Genomic DNA, 17,415 nt, shown 5'->3' on the forward strand with positions numbered 1-17,415 from the left:
AAATAATTACCTATTTGCATCTTGGGCTGCCCGCGACTCCCTTTACATTTTGACCTTTTGCAATTCAGCAGTAACGAGTGTAGTGCTGAACTGTTTGCAGTACTTATTTGGAGCAATAATATGCTCTATTAAATGCACTATTTCTCTTGAATTACCATGTCATTATCTAGGAATGTAAATATTTGCATATAAAAGAGTTTATCATTTCTGTATAAAATAAAGTTCTTTTTAAGTACAAATGGTGTGTTCAGTACTTAGACTGGATTCACATGAGCGGATAAAGAAGGCACAGGTCAGGTGGCTTTAATCCCAGCCAAGAGCCTTCTAAATGACAGGTCCAATGTGGAGACATGTGGATCAGTACACATGTGTGTGATCGGGGGAAAACAGTGTGGTCTGGCTACCAAAATGTCATAGGCAACTTTAGCCCAAAAGACCAGTTGGACAGAATGCAGCTCTGTAGTCTTATGATAGTATATGTATATAGTATATATAGTATATGATTCAACTTTTTTGTGATTATTTCACTAAAAAAGCAAATTTCAGATTTGAAAGTGTGTGTTAAAATGGTCATCATAAACAAATCAAGAGTCACAAGGGTATATGAGAACATATATGTAATAGTTTAACAGTGTCTTCTGTGTTATTGAAGACATGAGAAGTAACACTGGTTGCAAAATCTGCTGTTCTAAATTGCGTAGAGAGTACTAAATAACAAACTAAAATAAAGTCATGTATTAGCTACTACTGGAAATAGTATAGATTTTATATGTGGAACATTATTTCAGTAAATTTGGCCTATATAACCTGGGACAAGTATTAAAACTCCAGAAAAGCTCCAAAATTAACACTTCAGTTGGTGCAATCCTTTACGGAATATTTTAGCATCCAAACAACCCCAAAAATGTCTATCCTACAAGGTTTTTTCAGGTTAATCTATAAAATAATCCACATGAAATTATTAGGAGACCCTCGGATAGCTTTATTACATGCTAAAGTCAATTACCTCAACAAATCTCAGCTGCTCATCTTTGTCCAATTAGCAGCCAAGCAAACCATAGCATGAGCCAGGAAGAAACAGTCTGCTCAATTTTCAGAGATCACTGACGAATCAGATTGTAATACAATCAATGAAAAATTGACCAGTATTCTCATGGATTTGTGTGGTAAGATCATAAAACAATGGACACTTTGAGGCTGATTTGTTAATTTGTTAAAGGAGTAAGAAATCTTCACACAATAAACTGCATAAATGTTCACTTCAATTAACCAGTTATGATAAATGTAAATTTATTTTTTTTTATTTTATGTGCATGAAATAGTTGAAGTAAATATTTACCAATTTATTGTATAAAACATATTCAGCAGGAAAGCATATTTTGATTGAGGATATTAATATCTTTTAAATGTCTCTAAATTTCCTATAGTTCTACCACTAGTGATATCCCCTACACACACACACACCCGTCCCTGTTTTTTTTTTCCACCCCATCCATCTTACTTGTTCTTCCTTTGATATGTTCACCTGTGTAAGACAGCCCATAGATGATTTGATTTTCATTCAAAAACACTGACTAACTGTGTTGATGGGGGAGTCCCTCCTCCATCAACGCTATAGTGATCTGCCAGCGGGAAGGGGAATGTGGGGGGGGGGTTGCCTTCCTGGCTAGCAAACCACAAGGACTTCTCTTGCTGTACCTGCTTTCCTAGCAGCTATGGCTACCAGCAGTAATCGATCGTAAAAAAATGACAGGCTGGTTCTACCCAAGTCAATTAATGGATCAACTTGGGTACGATCAGGCTGCCAATACATGGATTAAATATTGGCCAGTCCCTGCTAAACAGGCCAAATTTTCATCCATATATGGTTGACTTTAAAGGCATCTTATAATATTGAAACACACAATGTTGGTAGCTGATATGTTCATACATAGGAAGAAATAATGTAAAGAAGAAACTCCTTTGACAATTTATAAAAAGAAACCATAACCTTAAAATTTGCCTCCACCTTTGTGAAAAATTAGACACTGTATACAGAGGGAAACCCAAAACCAATTTCTGTGGTATACCTCTACTAAGCTTTTAAAGCAGTAAGCATGGTCTAGCACACAGTACCCAATAGTGCATAGTCCAATTTTTCTAACTAGCAACTTGGGGTAGCTCTGAATAAGCATTAGTAAGCGTGAAACATTAGACCTTCAGCGCTTCGGCAGCAGTGCCCATTGATTTCAATGGGCAGGGGCAGTGGAGGGGTAGTGTATAAACCATTCCCCCACCGCCCGAAAGATGCTGCTTGCAAGACTTTTTCTAATGTCCTGCAAGCACACCACCCCAGTGTGAAAGCACTTGGACTCTTACATTGGGGCTGCAGAGGAGACATTTTTCAGGTGCTATTTTTAGCCCAAAAGTGCCTGAAAGATGCCCCAGTGTGAAAGGGGCCTAACTGTACCTGCTTTGCTGATTTTACTAATCATGGGTAATAAAGGTGGTTTCTAGGATGTGCAGCTATCCAGTAGTTTTTCATGGCATTGGGGTGACTCTGTAGTTTTTCTACATCTATTCAATTTTTGCCTTAACACAGCAATCAAGCTGAAAACTGGACAACTGCAAATAATAGAATATGTAATTATTCTGCATTGTTATCAGTTTGGACAAACATAAATAGTTACTCCTCTAAAGGTCCTTTTCTATGCCCAATTTGCATGTCTACCAGCAGAGTCAAGGGTTTTGTTATTAGATACAAAGCTTAATACATTTGCACAAAGGAGCAAAAAGATTTTTTAAACAAGTTAAAAAGGTGATTATTTCACTACTCTGTCTATGGTTACACTTAAAACATATGTATTAAAGTGTATCGAACCACAAAGGTCAAATGCAAGAGGCTTTTTGTTGTAATAAGGATAAGCATAAATATCTGTTTAGAGCAGTAACTAACTAGTGACCAATCAGATTTCACCTTTCATCACTTCTGGGTAGGAACAAATAATAATAATGAATCAATGTCTGTGGATAATAGCACTTTAAAATTGCTCCAATTATTGCTAGAGCTGAAAGATCACTTGCATTTTTCAATGAAGTATATGACTTTCAGTTCTACTGGTGAGTTCTGTATGAGCTTCTTTTTATAACGTAGTTTAGAGTGTTAATATGCCATAGTAATAAAAGACAAACATTTATTGTCTTTTCAGAATTCAAGCTCAGGTGTTCAAAAAAAAAGGCAAATCTGGATTTAATAAATATTATTCAACCAAGTAGGCAGTTGCATCACCAGAAATGGTTTATTGATAGGGAAACCATATTGAACCTAAGCACTGGCATTACCAATGCCTGCCGAAACTACTTTATTACTTTGTGATCACTGATTTTATACTAGAGACTAGGTCTCAACATATTTTAGTTCATTGCAAGTGAAAAGGATAAAACTTAAAGAGATGAAATGATAGATGCTTACCGACACTTGAGTTGAGATCCCCATTGTCAGAGTCTGCCCCGTGTTGTGTATTGCTGCCATGATAGTTGCTCATAGCTTCTAACTTGATTTTTTTAACCTTCATTGCTTCAGCTATTGCAGCGTTGGTAGCAGCGGCTGCTGCAGCAGCTGCTGCTGTTAGACCTAGAAGAGATTTATAAAAATATATGTATGCAGATGAAAATGTTTCATTACAGATTCAGAAAGTATAACATTTGTGTGTAGGCCAAGTACCTCTGTACAAATTGGAACCAGAAAAGTTTGGAGTGAAGCTTTAAACAACTATTTACCGGTACTTAGAAAGGGAAAATAATTGGCTATCACTGGAAGTTATGCTTAAAGGCATCTAAGTTGGCAATTTTATATTAGAACTCTTTGTTAGAAAATGCAGATTTATATGTGTATGTAATTACTCTTATGATTCATACATGACAGCTTATGCTAAATTTGCTTAGAAGACCTCAGTCTAACTATCATAAGAGAGGCAAAGCAAACATGTGGCATTACTACGCAGTCTTGGTTTCCTACCATCTGATAGGCAGATGGCATAAGTCTGATTCTACAGCTGAAATGTGGTGGCACATCGTTTAAAACCTTGTTTGTATTCTAAGTGTTACCAGAGCCATATTGATATACACAATACATCACACTATTATTGGAACCATCTTGTTAATTTCAATCACAAATGCTCGCAGTCCTGTTTTTATCTCTGAGGAATTGCTTTCATGACTGTCAAAACAGTATTTTTAGCCAAATCAAATTGAATATTTTCTAAGCTTCAGGAATGTTGTTGATCTAATAGCCAACAGCTATATGTATTTTTCCAACGGTACTAGTATTATTCAGAAGTCATAATATAATTTGCTTCATATATTATTTTGGATAAATAATATAAAAAAATAATAATTTTTTTGTTTGTTTATTTAAAGTGTAAGTAAACCCCCCTATCGTTTTCAGCCAAGGAAGCTGCCATCTTTGCCTCTGTTTAATCTACAACTGCCATAATGTTGCACATGTGATCAGTTATGACAGCCATTGGATGGTTTGACAGTTTGGTTGAGAGCACAACCAATGGGAGTGTTACATTTCCGGTATGAGCTGGAAATGAAACTGTTTTATGGATGGGTTTACGTCTGCTTTAAATGACACCAGTCTTTAGGGAGGAATGTGTTTCACGGATCAGCTGAGTTTTGCTTTTGGTGAAGTTTATATAAAAACACATACACAGGTAGATGAAAACACAGTAAATTATAGCTATTCAGAGCAAAACATTCCACAAATCTAAAGATTTCTTCCAACATTCTACTCTACACCCTTCTCTTAATGTGCTGCTGCGCTCACCAGCTCATCGACAAATCAGCTTAGTCAACAGAGCATGTGCCAGATAGGAAAAGAATGAGTACATTTTAATTGGCCCCTCACATTTAAAACTGAAAAGACACCTCAATATCACCTAACAGGTCTCAGATGTAATACATCGCTTTCAAGAGATCCTGCTTTAACAAATGTACACCAGTGATCAACATCTACTTAAAAATTACATCACATGATTAGATGTTTCATGACCCTGGTCTAAAAATCACAATTTAAAATCCATATTTCAGCATATATAAATACATCAATGCAAAAAATGTATAAATCTATAAAATGAATACACATATTAGTATGTGTATTCATTTTATATGTATTCATGTGTTAAAGTTGTATATAAAGCACATGCATATGCAGCTGCCAAGTTTTAAAACAATTTTTGGCATTCCAACCCAACTACACCACAAGCTTACTATACAACTCATTCCTCAAAACATCACGAAACACTAAAAACCGATATAAGCCTAGCAGCTACACATGCAATAAATAAAAAATTATATTTTTCTTGTTAAGTAACAAATAGATTTTCATTACTTGGAAAGATCATCCTCTCCATTGCTGGGAGTACCAAGTGATTGTAGGTTAACATTAATTGAAAGGCTTATAAATAAACATGTAGCTTACTAATATGTTAAAAGTAGATATTTCTTCAAGGTCAAAACCATGCTTTATGGCCCTACCATATCAAATGTAGCTTAAAATAAAATGTTTACTTCCAACATAGATACTGTAAACAGTAACTATAGTTTCATATGAATACTGCCCTATGGCTATATAAATATATATATATATATATATATATATATATATATATATATATATATATATATATATATATATATATATATATATATATACACATTGTTGGAGGAAATCATATATACATTGAAATGTCTAAGTTCATAGTGCCTGTTCCTAAATGATTGATCATTTAGGTGGATTTAAAGTGATGAATGCTTTGCTTATTTATAAATTGGTAATAGTAGGTTAATTAAACAGTTTCAGTAATTACTATAAGATATCACTACTTATTTTCTCAATTATCAGGGCTGGATTACTTGTTGGCACAACAGGCTTGTGCTTATATGTGGCATAGGCAAATAGACTGCATTCCCTTCTATAGTTATAGGTCAAACATTTTTGTTTTATATTTAGTAGACATTCTTTTCATTTAGGCTGATTTATGCAGTCAAAATCTTTTAACCTGTACTAACAAAAAGTGATATGACTAAAGGCTACAGGGGTGAAAATTTGGTCCTACCCATTCCAATATGCTAGATAATTTGACTTGATATTCGTATGTTGGGTCATTCCTGAAAACTACTTTCACGTGTCAAAGAACCTCCAAGGATAACTGCACCTTTTTGAAAAAAAAGATTGTTGCCAATCTCTTTCATGATAGGAACCATAAAACTGAAATTTATACAAAGTATATGCTGCACATTGAGCAGCATAGTCTGAAAAGAGGCATATGAAAAAAAGGTAGAAAAGTTCTGGGAGCTGTAGAATTAAGAGTTTAGCCATGTCCATAGCATTACCCCATCCTGTATGATCCTGGCTGACCAATTATGAGCTAACATTATAAAGCTAAAAGTATGAGAAGGTGCCTTCTTTTTATAAACCTGTCTCCTGTCTTCTAGACTTAATGGGCATGACAGCTTGAAGATAACAGAGCACAAGTAAAAGAAAGAGAAAGGAGGGGGCGTGGCCAACACCGGCATGTGTGTTGGATCTCACAGCTCCGCAGCAGCACAGCCATTTGATCCTCTCCCAGCAGCGATCCGCGGCCACAAAACGGCTTCCCAGCTAGTACCAGACCCCCCTCACCCTCCTGGATCAACCGCCAGCTCTCTGCACCCGGGGGAAGGCAAGGAAAGGGGAGAAAAACATGACCTCTGAAATCCAAGATGGCGCCGCCGCAGCCCTGGCACAGCGCACACCACGAGGCAGTGACAAGCTCAAGGGAGGTCCCAGCAGGGGGACACAGAAGCTTCAGGGTAAGGATCCACCGAAAAACATGCTGTACTATGCCCAAAAAATGGTGGGTCTCCAGGATCGAGAAACGGGGGGCTGCTGAGCTGGCACATGTGGCAGTTCATGGGACATTACCACAGGATACACTGCACACTGAAGGGTATGAAGACATAGTCTCCCTGACAGAACAACTCCCCCTCCTTTCTGCTGACACTGACGCTGAGGACACAGTGCAACCCACTTTGGCTGACATACTTAAGGCTGTGCATGTGTGCACAGCCTCTGTGAACACCCTTAAGGAGCAATTTGGAGGGTTGAGAGAAGATGTCTCCCTGCTAAGGCAGGACTTGCAAAAAAGAGAAAGCGTACGACTGCTGTGGAGAGCAGGGTCAGTGAGGTAGAAGACAGACTCCAGCCAGTTGCTCGTGAGGCCCATGCTGCTTATCAACTGGCCAAAGACACTAACAATAGAGCTGACGATATGGTAAATCGATTGCGTCGCAATAATATCCATATTGTAGGACTGCCCGAGAGAATGGAAGGGAGAGATACTACCACCTTTGTTGAGACATGGCTGACTGAGATATTTGGGAAGGAAGCTTTTTCCCCTTTCTTTACAGTTGAACGGGCGCATCGCACACCGGGCCGCCCGCTGCAACCAGGAGTTCCCCCCAGACCCATACTGGCCCGACTTTTGCATTATCGAGACAGAGAAGCGGTGCTGAGAAACGCACGGGAAAAAGCCAATATACAGGTAAATGGGGTCAGAGTGTAGTTCTACCCAGACTTCTCGACGGAGGTGCAGAAATCCAGAGCCAAATTCTCAGATGTTAAGAGGCACCTGCGAGCTTTGCAGCTACCGTATGCTATGTTGTACCCAGTCAAACTCAGAGTTACAGTAAATAGGCCCAGGAGGCAGTATTGTGGCTGGATTGCAACGAACGGGCCCTACGCCACCGAGCTAAGGATGAAGATGGAGAAAGACCTGCTTGACTCAGTCATCGTTGAGCCTCTCCAGAGACCTTCATAGGATTACTATAGGAAAGTTGTTGGAAGCTCACTTATTGCCCTATGGGTGTTGCTGGGATTTCCCCTTTTTTTTTTCTTGTTTATATGAATACATGCCCCTATTTCCCTTTTTACATCTTTTTATGATTACGGGAAAAATCTACACTTCAGGGGAAATCCCTAGTATTATGCTGCTGGGAGACGTTATATTACCTTGTGACTTGTGAGCTATCTTGTGAAGTTGGCAAGAGAAAATGCGCTTCCTCTATATAAGAGGTAAATCAAGATCACCATGTTGGTTCCTGTTTCTAGTTTTCAATCATGGGGTTGTCCTGTTGATAGCCTGTTTTTTTGTTTTTTTCTGCATTATCTCCTTTTTTTTACTTATATCGAAAGCTATACTTCCACAATATTGCGCTCTGGTCACAGGACTTTGTATTTCCTGACACTTCTGAGGAGGCTTTCACCTACTCTGACATTATGCCCCGTACTTGGAAACTGTATTGGAGGCCTATATCTATTTTGTTTGTGTGGCATGGGGGACCCCTGAGTTTTCCTGACCAAGGAGATTTACATCTGTCATATAATTCTCCGTACTCTGGTTTAATATTGCATTTCTCCTTGAGGATATGTCTGCTTCTTTCAGATGGCTGAACTACCAATAGTGTCTTGGAATATCAGGGGTTTGGGCTCCCCACTTAAGCGCACGATGGTATCTACATGTATGAAGAAATATCACCCTATGATTTTATGTATGCAGGAAATGCATTTAACCAATGAAACAAAATGTTGCCTTAGATATGCATGGGTGGGCAGAGCTTATCATTCCACTCACACTTCCTATTCTAGGGGTGTGAATGTAATGATCCATAATTCAATAGATTTTCAGGAAATTGATGTTTGTGTTGATACCGAGGGCCGATTCATTTTTATGCATTGCCGAGTGGGAAAAGTATACTGTATTCTGGCTTGTGTGTATATACCCCCGCCGTTTTCGGTGGCAGTACTCTGACTATTGCTCACATATCTGGAGGGCAAACCGGATCTACCACTATTGATAGTGGGTGACTTTAACTGCTGGTTGAGTATAAGCCTAGTAGTGTATCGGATCAAACACATGTAGTGATATATTTGATTATATCCCCACCATCCACACTACCTAGAGCTCCGCGGAAGTTCAATGCCTACTGGTTAAAACAATTTTTGACACATGATGAGATGGAGCGGAGCATGAGGGAATTTCTGGACAGACTGGAGTTTACTGACTCCCCAGCGATTCCATGGGACGCTTTTAAGGTATATGTTAGGGGGCTACTTATTTCAGAAATTAATAAGGTAAAGAAGAACTCCTCAGGGCACAGAGAGGACCTTGAAAAACAGGTAGCGGCTCTGGAGGAGGCTTATGTCAAAACCCCGACAGACTTGGCCAGGGAGGCGTGGCAGTTGGCTCAATCAGTTTATGAGCGGCTGTTGACCTCCATGGCAGAGAAAAAGCTCTTTTTCTCCAAGGTTGCTTTCTATGAGGAGGGGGAGAGCACGGGGCGCATGCTGGCCAGGATAGCTAACTCCCAACGCTCCCCAGCTATCGGGGCTATTAAAATGACAGAGGGCAGGATAGTGAACTCCCCTGACTTAATATTGGAAGAATTGACCAGATTCTACGAGAATTTATACCTTCCGACTGGACAGTATACCCAAACGGAGCTTACGGATTACTTACAGAGCATTGCTTTTCGGCAACTCACAGCGGAACAAAGTAGGACCCTAGATGCCCCTATTACTTTAGAGGAGCTACAGGCAGCACTAGCGGCATTTCCAAACTGTAAGGCCCCTGGGGAGGATGGGATACCCATGGAGGTATATAAACAATATGCAGATATACTCCTGCCCAAGCTTTTAGCAGTATTTAACGCAGCTAGGGAGCAGAGGGCTTTACCCTCTTCCATGGCCATGGCTAACATTGTTCTCATATTGAAGCCTGGAAAGGACCCTATGGACCCGGGCTCATACAGACCCATATCTTTGCTACAGAGTGATATTAAGCTCCTGGCCAAAATGCTGGCACTTAGGTTGGACTAACACGGGAATCGTCCACCCTGATCAGGCTGGCTTAATGCCTAATAGGTCGATGGCTGTTAACTTAAGGAGGCTTTACCTTAATATGCAATCCCCGGAGGATAACGTAGGGCAGAGGGCCTTGCTCTCATTGGATGCTATGAAGGCTTTCGATAGCGTTGAATGGGAGTATCTCTGGGAGATTCTTCACTGGTTTGGCTTTGGAGAGTCGTATATTACCTGGGTGCGTCTGCTGTACCATAGCCCTCAAGCAGCTATCCGGGTGACCGGGGCTATATCCCGCACTTTTAAGTTGGGTAGAGGCACACGCCAGGGGTGTCCTTTGTCACCCCTGCTGTTTGCATTAGCCATCGAACCCCTGGCGATAAAAGTGAGAGCAAACCCAGGAATTGTAGGATTTAAGTATGGGATCAAACAAGAGAAAATAATGCTTTATGCAGACGACACTATGATCTTACTGGGTGATGTGGAGGGCTCTCTCACAGAATCAATGGCTACTATAGGAGAGTTTGGTAGATACTCCGGCCTTCAGATAAACTGGACTAAATCTTCTCTGATGCTGATTGATGAGGGTGGGATGCCCCCGACCTCTATAGCAGTACCACTGACTACTTAGTTTAGATACTTGGTATTCAGGTGACACCAAACATCTGTGATTATGGAAGATTGAATGTTTCCGCGCTGCTACAATGACCGGATCAAAACGTGGAACTCACTCTGCCTGTCGGTAATGGGCAGAGTGAATCTCATTAAAATGATCCTCATGCCACAACTGCTATATGTGCTCCACAATGCCCCAACGGTAGTGACTCTAAAGGTATTTAGAATTGTTAACTCCCTGTTCCGTACACTTATTTAGAAAAAACGCACACCTCGAATTAAACTTGAACACCTTCAAAGGCCCAAGGATGAGGGAGGGCTTGCCCTCCCTCATCCTTGGTTATACTATATCGCTGCACAACTGCAACAGCTGATAGGTATGATCCACACGAGAACGGACAGAGAAGGAGGGACCGGTGACTCTTCTGAATTAATAATGCTACATACGGTGGGGAGGGACTCGGTGTCAACAGCTTTGAAATCGACAGTATTTGGGAAACCAAATAAATTATTCCCGACATATAACCTTATCCAAAAAATCTGGAATAAAACTAGATATTTGCAAGGGGTGACGGGATACACAGACTATAGCCCTATCTGGGCTAATGACTCATACCCAGAACTAGTTAAACTTCAGCACGGCAAGTTATGGAAAAGGTATGGGGTGGTCTACCTTAGCCATATCCTCCACAATGGGAAATTGCTTACGTTTGAAACCTTGCAAGGACTTTTCGGTTTGCCACAGTCTATGAGATTTTATTATATGCAACTAAAACATGCTATAACGGCCCAGGGCAGATTCTCGGAATGGGTCCCCTCCCTGACTCCATTGTTTAATTTAATAGCAAGAGCGCCTAATACTAAGGGCTTCATATCACAATGCTATTATATGCTATTACAAAACTTCCTGAATAAATACCCGCTGCGAATGTTGGAAAAGTGGGAGGGGGAGGTGGACCCGATGGAGACCAGTGGGAGGAAGTCCTGCAGGTGGTACCCACATGCTCCTTAAATATATAACACAGATTGTCGCAGCTGTACTTACTGTTCGGAGTGTATTATACCCCACATAGATTGTTTCTTATGGGCCTGCGACCTACCCCGCTTTGCACCAGATGCAAGAGGGATCACGGAGACCTGGTTCACCTACTGTGGAGGTGCACAAAGCTCCACCCCTACTGGAAGGGGGTGGTGGACACCATAAACAGGGTGTTTCAGATTTCGATGCCTGCTAGCCCGAGACATTGCCTTTTATTTGTACTAGAGGAGCTGGACTGGGGGGAGTGTACTAGGGTGGCAGTCATTAGATCCCTGTTTCAGGCACGCAAAGTAATTATGGCTCATTGGATATCAGAGGATCCCCCTACGCTTAAGGAGTGGATTATTACAATGGGAGATGTGCTCCGGAAGGAGAAGGTAATCTATCAACATAGGGGTTCCGCCCAGAAGTTCGAAAAGTTATGGGGGCCGTGGCTGAATGTACCAGGATTAGCCCTGGTGGATTTGGTCATGGGCAGACTGCTGGGTATCGGCACTTGAATGGGGTTAACCCTGGATTTCTGGCTTCAGTACTTGGGTGCTGGTACTGTAATCTAAAACAGAGCATGTGATATGATCAGATTGTCAGGAAATATATTTATATTTAGATAAATTTAAGAAATATGCATATTTTATACGTGTAATGACCCTTTATGTAATGGAAAGTATCTTTTGCTTCGGTATATGTATGTACATGTATGTTCTTTAATAAACTTTTTTCTTTGGATTTAAAAAGAAAGAGAAAGGTTGCATTTGTCTGGACATCCTAAAGGTACTTGTGTTTTAAAGTTATCCTTACAAATGTGATACTCTGTTGTATGTAATCAAATTATCCCCTTGTAAGAAGTGAACAGAATCTGTAAGAAGGACAATAGACAACAATAACAATTCTGACAGGTGTTCTACTTGCCCTCTACTTTAATAAGTGTTTTTTTTTTTTCTAGTTCCCATCCTTCACTGGGGAATGAAGTAAAAGGAAAGTCGTCATTGGGCACAAAGGCTGCAATTTAAAGTGATTGTAAAGGCATTTTTTAAAATTCAAATAAACATGGTATACTTAACTGCTCTGTGCAATTGCACAGAGCAGCCCTAAACCTCCTCTTCAGGGGTCCCCTGCTGGCGCTCTAGGCTCCTCCTATTCTTCATATGCCACCATAGCAATCTGCTTGCTGTGAGGCAAATGTGCAGGCTCACTACACAAAGCACAGCACAGCAACGATACACAAAGCACAGCTTGATATGCCCTCCCTGCTCCCGTCTCACAGAATTTGATTGACAGCAACAGGAGCCAATGGCTCCCACGGTTGCCTCTGAGTTATATGAGGAGACAGCAGTGCTGCAGAAGTGTTGGATCGAGAGAGGGGGTGTTAGTAGGGAGCTGATCATGGAAGGTTTTTTACCTTGTAAAGTGATTTTATTTTTAATAACAAACATGTTATGCTTACATGCTCTGTGCAATGTTTTTTTACAGAGCAGCCTTGATCCTCCTCTTCTCAGGTCCTCAGGCAGCGCTCCTGGCTCCACCCCCTTTGCCGAGTGCCCCCCCAGCAAGCTGCCTTCTATTGGGGCACTTGTGTGTGTGTGCTCCCGAGCCCCACTCTGAATGTCCATAAGATACACAGGGCGGTCCTCGGCCCCACCCCACACTCCCTTGTCACTGGCTCTGATTGACAAGAGCAGGAGTTAATGGCTCCTGATGCTATATCTGTGTCAATTGGGCGTGAGAGACCCAGGACCGCCTCGTGCACATCGCTTGATTGGGATCTGACTCAGGTAGGTATTTAAGGAGGGCTGCGGGGAGAGCTACATGCAGAATGTTTTTATTTACCTTACTGCATAGAATCCGGTAAGGTATAAACCTTCTGCCTTTACAAACACTTTAAATGAAAAAGAAACCTTATGCCTTTTCAACCACCTTAAACCCTGTATAACTTTGTATCCTTCCTAATGCCATCCAAAAAAGAAAATCACATGTGTAATAAAATATTTTGTGGAACTGATCAATCCAGTTCTAAAGACTTCACTGCTCTTTTAGTATTTGTTGAGTAATATAGGACTAGCACAAATCAAAAGAAAAATTACCATATTAGTTCTTTTGGTAATTTAACTGAATAAATAACAAACATAAGTGTTTCTATGATTTTGAAAAGATGCCAAGGCTGAAAAGACAAAGTTGTCTGCAAGAAGAAGCTAGAACATTGTTCCAAGTAAACATTTGGACGCATGCATAATACATGGGCTAAAATGATCATTCTACACATTGATATTTCCAAAAAATGTGTGGACGTTTACCACAATTGGTAGCAAAACATAAAAACCTGCTCTAAATTGGAAAAATGTAGGTGAACATGCAAATAATCAAGACAGGACATCTATGTCTAAATAATCCGAGCAGATACCTACATATATGGATTTGTGCAAAGGGCTTACAGAAAGGAGAAACTAAAATAAACATTTTTTTTCTTTGCTTTCTCTTTGGGTTTATGTGCAGTATCTGTCTTTGTACTGTGAATTTAAAAGACCTCAACTGTTAATTACATATCCAGGGATGCCAAGCAACTTTGCACACTTGACTTATTAAATGTCTTCCCTTGTGCTTTGAAACCTGTCATCACCGACCTCGCAATTGTATTGTTTACATCTATCCTGTTTATGTCTGCACTGTAGCTGCAATGAGTGAGGGCAAGGAAGACATGTCCCTGTTTGAATAAAGCCAAACTCCAGCCCAAACATTTTTTTTTTAGTTTTAAGCAAAGTGGGAAAGTAATAGAACCTCATGTGTTGCGTGTTTACTGCTGTATGTGACCCACCTCACTTTTGTCATTAAAGCCGGGCATAGATGGATCAAAATTCATCTGGTTCAGCTAGGACCAGCCGAATATCAAATGGTTTATGGGCAGGGAGGTCGTACAGAAGTCAATTTCCCAAATGACTTCTGTACAACCAGCCTCTTAGTATTTTTCTGAACGATCAGTGCTACTGGCTATAGCCAGCAGCACTGATCAGTGTTTTCTGACAGAACACATTAGCAGGCTGTTTGTACATAAGCTGATTTACCGATCCGTGGGAGAGATTCCCCATCAACACACTCGGTGTTGATGGGGGAACATTTTTATTTTTTTTGTTCAACCTGCTGCTTGAATGAAAAAAAAAAAAAAAAAACATCATCTACAGCCTGCCTAAGTCAGCACTGGAATTGAAAGGAATATCCAGTGAGGACATAGACTACAAAAATAATTTTTTTCTCAGTAAAATGTGGAAGGCTTAGAACCTTTGTGAAATTACTGTTGCTGATTGTGACTCTTGTCCCAGTGACAATTGCTCCCTTCCTGCTGTCACAGTATGTCACAGGGATAAAAAGTAAGGAGAATTCTTCCCAAAAAGGACTCAGACAACACTAAAACATGAGCTCAACAGAGTAGAGCTTTATGTATTTAGCACCAGAAGCCAAAAAGGATGCATTTATATACTCCCTCAAATCACTAACTGCTAGAAGCAGACAGTCCCTGTTACAGGGGTTTCTACAGCGAAGAGGAGGACTGAGTACAAGGCAGTCATCAAGGATTCCTCTATATGTAAATTCTCATTTCCATTACTGGCTTTTACCTAAAGTAGAAGTATAGGCAAAGCTTTTTTTTTTCATTTTGGATAGAGTAAGGGAGGGTTTAATTTTTGTTCGCCATCTGTGTCCCATTTATGAGATTTCACTTCCTGTCCCATAGCCAAACAGGAAGTGACAGGAAATCTCTGCAAATTAAGGGAATCCCTTGGGGTCCCCCAGGCCACCAGAAATAGTGTCCCCCTTAGAAGATTTCATCTCTATTACTTTTCTTCTGACAACCCAAAATTTGAAATTTTCTTCACTTTCACTTTCAACGATAATGGTAAACAGGACAAAATAGAGAGGATGAATCTCCCTAATGGGGGCACAGACAGCAATAAAAACTGACACATGTTCTAATCCATCTCCACTCTACCCAAAACTAAAAAAAAAAAAAGTTTTGCCTTTAGTTATACTTTAGGAATTAGGTAAAAGCTTAGTTAAATATGTTTAGGTGTGGTTTGTTTCAAGCAACATCTGATTTGTTTCTCCATTGATTGCATAAATGTAGCTAAGAAATCGTATATTACTTCTGGTGCTGGAAACATTGATTCAAGCAGGTATATAAAGTATACAAAGTATATAAAGCTAAATGTTAACTATGCAATATGTATGTTTGCAATGACAGCTCTATGTAATAGGGATAGCATAGGGAAAGTCAGAGGTAACTCTTTACATTTGCAAAATTATTTTGTATCCATGATCAAAATGAGAAAAAAAAAATTAAAAGTATAGTTATTCTTTAAAATCCAGTCAGAACTTTATTGGATAGCATGTGGAATGATTAAAAATCTCTGTCATGTTGTCACCCAGATCTGGCCTTCCCTTATTCTACTAAAGAAAAAAAGATCTAAAATATTTTGACTGGGTTGCTATTGAAGAGTCTCCCTCACTTCCTGTCTAGTGAAACCTTTGTCACCAAGACATCATAGAGGTTCTCCACCCTGTTTGAAAAAAATAAAAGTCAGCTGCTGACAGTGGCGGCTGGTGAAGTTTGAGGATGGGGGTGCCAGACCCCGCCCTTCCTTTTAACCCCTCCCACTTTGCATAAGCCCCATCGCTTACAGAATCCACCCACTCAGTCCCTTGTATTCCACTTGCTTCCACCCATAGTGTCAGGAGTATAAAGCCCCAGCATCGCAGGACAGAGAATACAGCCCCAGCATCACAGATCAGGGTATATAGATCAGCCTCACAGATCAAGGTATACAGCTCAGAGTGTTCAGCTCAGCCACACAGACCAGAGTATACAGATCAGGGTATACAGCTCAGCCTCACGGACCAGGGTATACAGTTTAGGGTATATAGATCATCCTCACAGACCAGGGTTTACAGATCAGCCTTACAGACCAGGGTATATTGACCAGGGTATATGGATCAGGGTATACAGATCAGCTTTACAGACCAGGGTATACAGACCAGGGTACACGGATCAGCCTCACAGACCAAGGTATACAGATCAGGGTATACAGAGCAGTCTTACAGACCAGGGTATACAGAGCAGGGTATACAGAGCAGGGTATATAGAGCAGCATCACAGACCAGGGTACAGCAGCAAGCCCCCCCCGCGGGCTCTCCTCCTCCTTTGTGGCGGGGCTGGCTCTCCTCCTCATCTGTGGTGGAGCTGGCTCTCCTTCTCCTCTGTGGCGGAGCTTGCTCTCCACCTCCTCTGTGGCGGGGCTCACGCCCCTCCTCCTCTCCTGAAGCGGCGGCTCCGGTGTCCGTTCTAGCTCCCAGGCTTCCTCTGCCATGGCTCCTCTTCCAACAAAGCGCTGCTAGGCATCCAATGGGATCGCCTGACACTTTGGCCAATCGGGAAACAGGTCTCGCAGGCCTGCCTCCTGATTGGCAGGGAGGAAGGTTAGTGTGAAAATAGTGAAAATTAATTTGCTATGTTACACAACAGGATGGGATGGGGAAGCAGTGCTCCGAGCCTCTGGTTCTAATCACGTCCTTCGAAATATACACCCCCCGCCTATCCCCGCCATAATTGATGTGTCCGGCGTCCTGAAAGGGGCCGGGCACATGGATAGGGAGGGCGGCGGAGGTGTCGGGGGGGCGGCACCCATGAGCCCACAATGCCGCCACTGGCTGCTGACTTTTAATAAAAGTGCACTCACCTGTCCAGGGATCCAGCTTCATCCTCACCCAAACCAATTCTTCACTGGTCTTCAGGTCCCCAGCTCCGGCATGTTGTGAAGCCAGTTGTGATTCTTTGCAGCTTCACAGCTGGCTTTCACCTATACATTTTAAAACTGCGCTGCACTTTGTGGCTAGT

General features: G+C 41.1%; 1 protein-coding gene across 4 annotated transcripts in view; it reads right to left on the minus strand.

Annotated features, from left to right (window-relative positions):
• Positions 1-17,415, minus strand: part of DACH1 (dachshund family transcription factor 1) — a 475,056-nt gene that overhangs the window by 236,118 nt on the left and 221,523 nt on the right. For all 4 annotated transcript variants that reach the window (XM_073614251.1, XM_073614250.1, XM_073614249.1 and 1 more), the window contains exon 3: positions 3,452-3,613. In XM_073614251.1, coding sequence (XP_073470352.1) covers positions 3,452-3,613 — 162 coding nt within the window. The remainder of the gene's footprint in view (positions 1-3,451; positions 3,614-17,415) is intronic.

This window comes from Aquarana catesbeiana, linkage group LG02 (assembly GCF_042186555.1).
Source record: "Aquarana catesbeiana isolate 2022-GZ linkage group LG02, ASM4218655v1, whole genome shotgun sequence".
NCBI lineage: Eukaryota > Metazoa > Chordata > Amphibia > Anura > Ranidae > Aquarana > Aquarana catesbeiana.